The sequence below is a fragment of the Zerene cesonia genome, unplaced genomic scaffold (genome assembly GCF_012273895.1).
Source record: "Zerene cesonia ecotype Mississippi unplaced genomic scaffold, Zerene_cesonia_1.1 Zces_u002, whole genome shotgun sequence".
NCBI classification, from domain to species: Eukaryota; Metazoa; Arthropoda; class Insecta; order Lepidoptera; family Pieridae; genus Zerene; species Zerene cesonia.
Window position 1 is genome coordinate 3,202,628 of NW_024045132.1, and position 1,854 is coordinate 3,204,481.

The window sequence follows — 1,854 nt, forward strand, 5'->3', positions numbered from 1 at the left end:
GGTAGCAACACCGACTAATGTATGGCGACAGACAGACAGATAAATTGCTTATAATTTATCGTTGCACGCCTCCTAATTACAGTGTACGGACGTTGAGTCATACCAGAAAAATGATTTGTGGTTATCGCAGAAGCAAAGCGGTATGGAATATATTTTCAATATAATTAGTTCGTAAGTTTTCAAATAATTTGTGTGTACTTAAGGTCAAATTATGGAGTCCGTTAAGGCCAATGCGAAATTGAAAAATTTGCATTCTGATAATAAATTTCGGTGACATTTATATTTATTAGCATTTTAGTTAATAAGTTTGTTATTGTTATCCTATTGCGTTTTTACGAAAGATTTCTCCTTTCTTTTAGGTTAGTTTATTATTCTACAGTATAATCTGAATGTCTTAAATATTACGTAGAAACGTGAGTTTCAATAAAAAATGCTAGTGGTGTGCTCTAAATAGTGATATACAAGTGAGATAATTGAAACGCAATAATATATTAGCTTATTATTTTTTAAAAGGCACGATCTCGATACAAAAACTTTTAAATGATTTTCTTTATAAAACATTAAACGTTTAATATTCATGTAATAGGATTATGATCTTTATTACAACGAGTAAAAAATGCATTTTAATAAAATTCTTTTGTTTATCTTCAATTCAGGAAGGCGGTTTTCCATATAAAGTGCTCTCAATTTAATGTTTATGTGATTGTGGGAGAAATAAAAACCGACATTCGAAATTAAATATTTACGTATATTTCATCCATTTTATGACCTTTATAACAACAAATTTTTATGTCAACAGATACCAATGCTTACATTATCACTTAAATAATCTAGTGCAGGCAATAATGTTAACCGTTTTTGCTTTACAAAGAATATTTACGACTTTAATCTTTTCAAGATTTTTGAAACAAAAAATAGAACCACTTTAAATTACATTAAAATGTAAATTTGAATTTAAATGTGTTCGACGCTATTAAGATTATATCTGAGTTTAAAATCGCTATTTGAAATAAGACAGCATTGTGTTGCGGTAACATTTAACGATGTAAGATTTCTTAATTTATTCGAAAGCATAGTATGTGAAAATGTTTCTCGAATGTGGACATTAAAATACAAACATGTAACAATCCTTGCTACTTGTACATAACAAATTAAATTAAAAAACTATTTTAATTACAAACTATAGATTTGGTACATAAAAATTTCGTTAGTCTAACTATAAAATAAACCGCGCTCGCGGGACAAAGCGATGCGAGCGTTATCAGTGCACAATAACATCACGAATTACAAGTTAGAGATCACAGCTGGCGCGCCCCTCGGGGCCATGTCCGTCGATGATATGAGCCGACTAGAAACTGCAAGAACCCTATGCGATATGTACACTGTCTTCAGTTTCAAATGTCCGTTTGGCTTGGGCGTTAGTGTTCGGCGCCCCCCTTCTTATTAGTGTGGAGCGCCGACGGTCCTCAAGGATGCAAAGGCCTCGGTCCAAACAGAGGATAGGAGGGGAAATACGCCGCCAACGATGGGTGTGGCGGCAACGGGAAAGGCAAAGGCGGTGATGACATTAGGTGTGACGGTTTGCTGTAGGGGTGAAATCTTGGCGTTAAAGGCGACAGGGGAGGCGTCGGATATGTTCTTTGTAATAGCGGGTGAGTGGCGCTCAACATTGATAAACTGGGACTCGAATCACCACTAGCTGTGTGAGATCTTAAATGTTGCAAAAGTTCTTCTGATGTTGCAAATCGTTTTCCACAATATGCTGAATCTCCCGCCATCCAGCTGCATACAAAAGGTAGTTGCGATGCTGCTGCTAAAGCAGCTAACTGAGCGTGCGCATACGCAGCCGCTGCT

At 35.7% G+C, this 1,854-nt stretch overlaps 1 protein-coding gene across 1 annotated transcript in view; it reads right to left on the bottom strand.

The window, feature by feature from the left end:
- Positions 1-727: 727 nt before the first annotated feature.
- The window catches only part of LOC119838352 (zinc finger protein Elbow), a 4,872-nt gene continuing 3,745 nt past the window's right edge, over positions 728-1,854 (bottom strand). The window contains exon 3 of the mRNA XM_038364271.1: positions 728-1,854. Coding sequence (XP_038220199.1) covers positions 1,467-1,854 — 388 coding nt within the window. The 3' untranslated portion in view covers positions 728-1,466.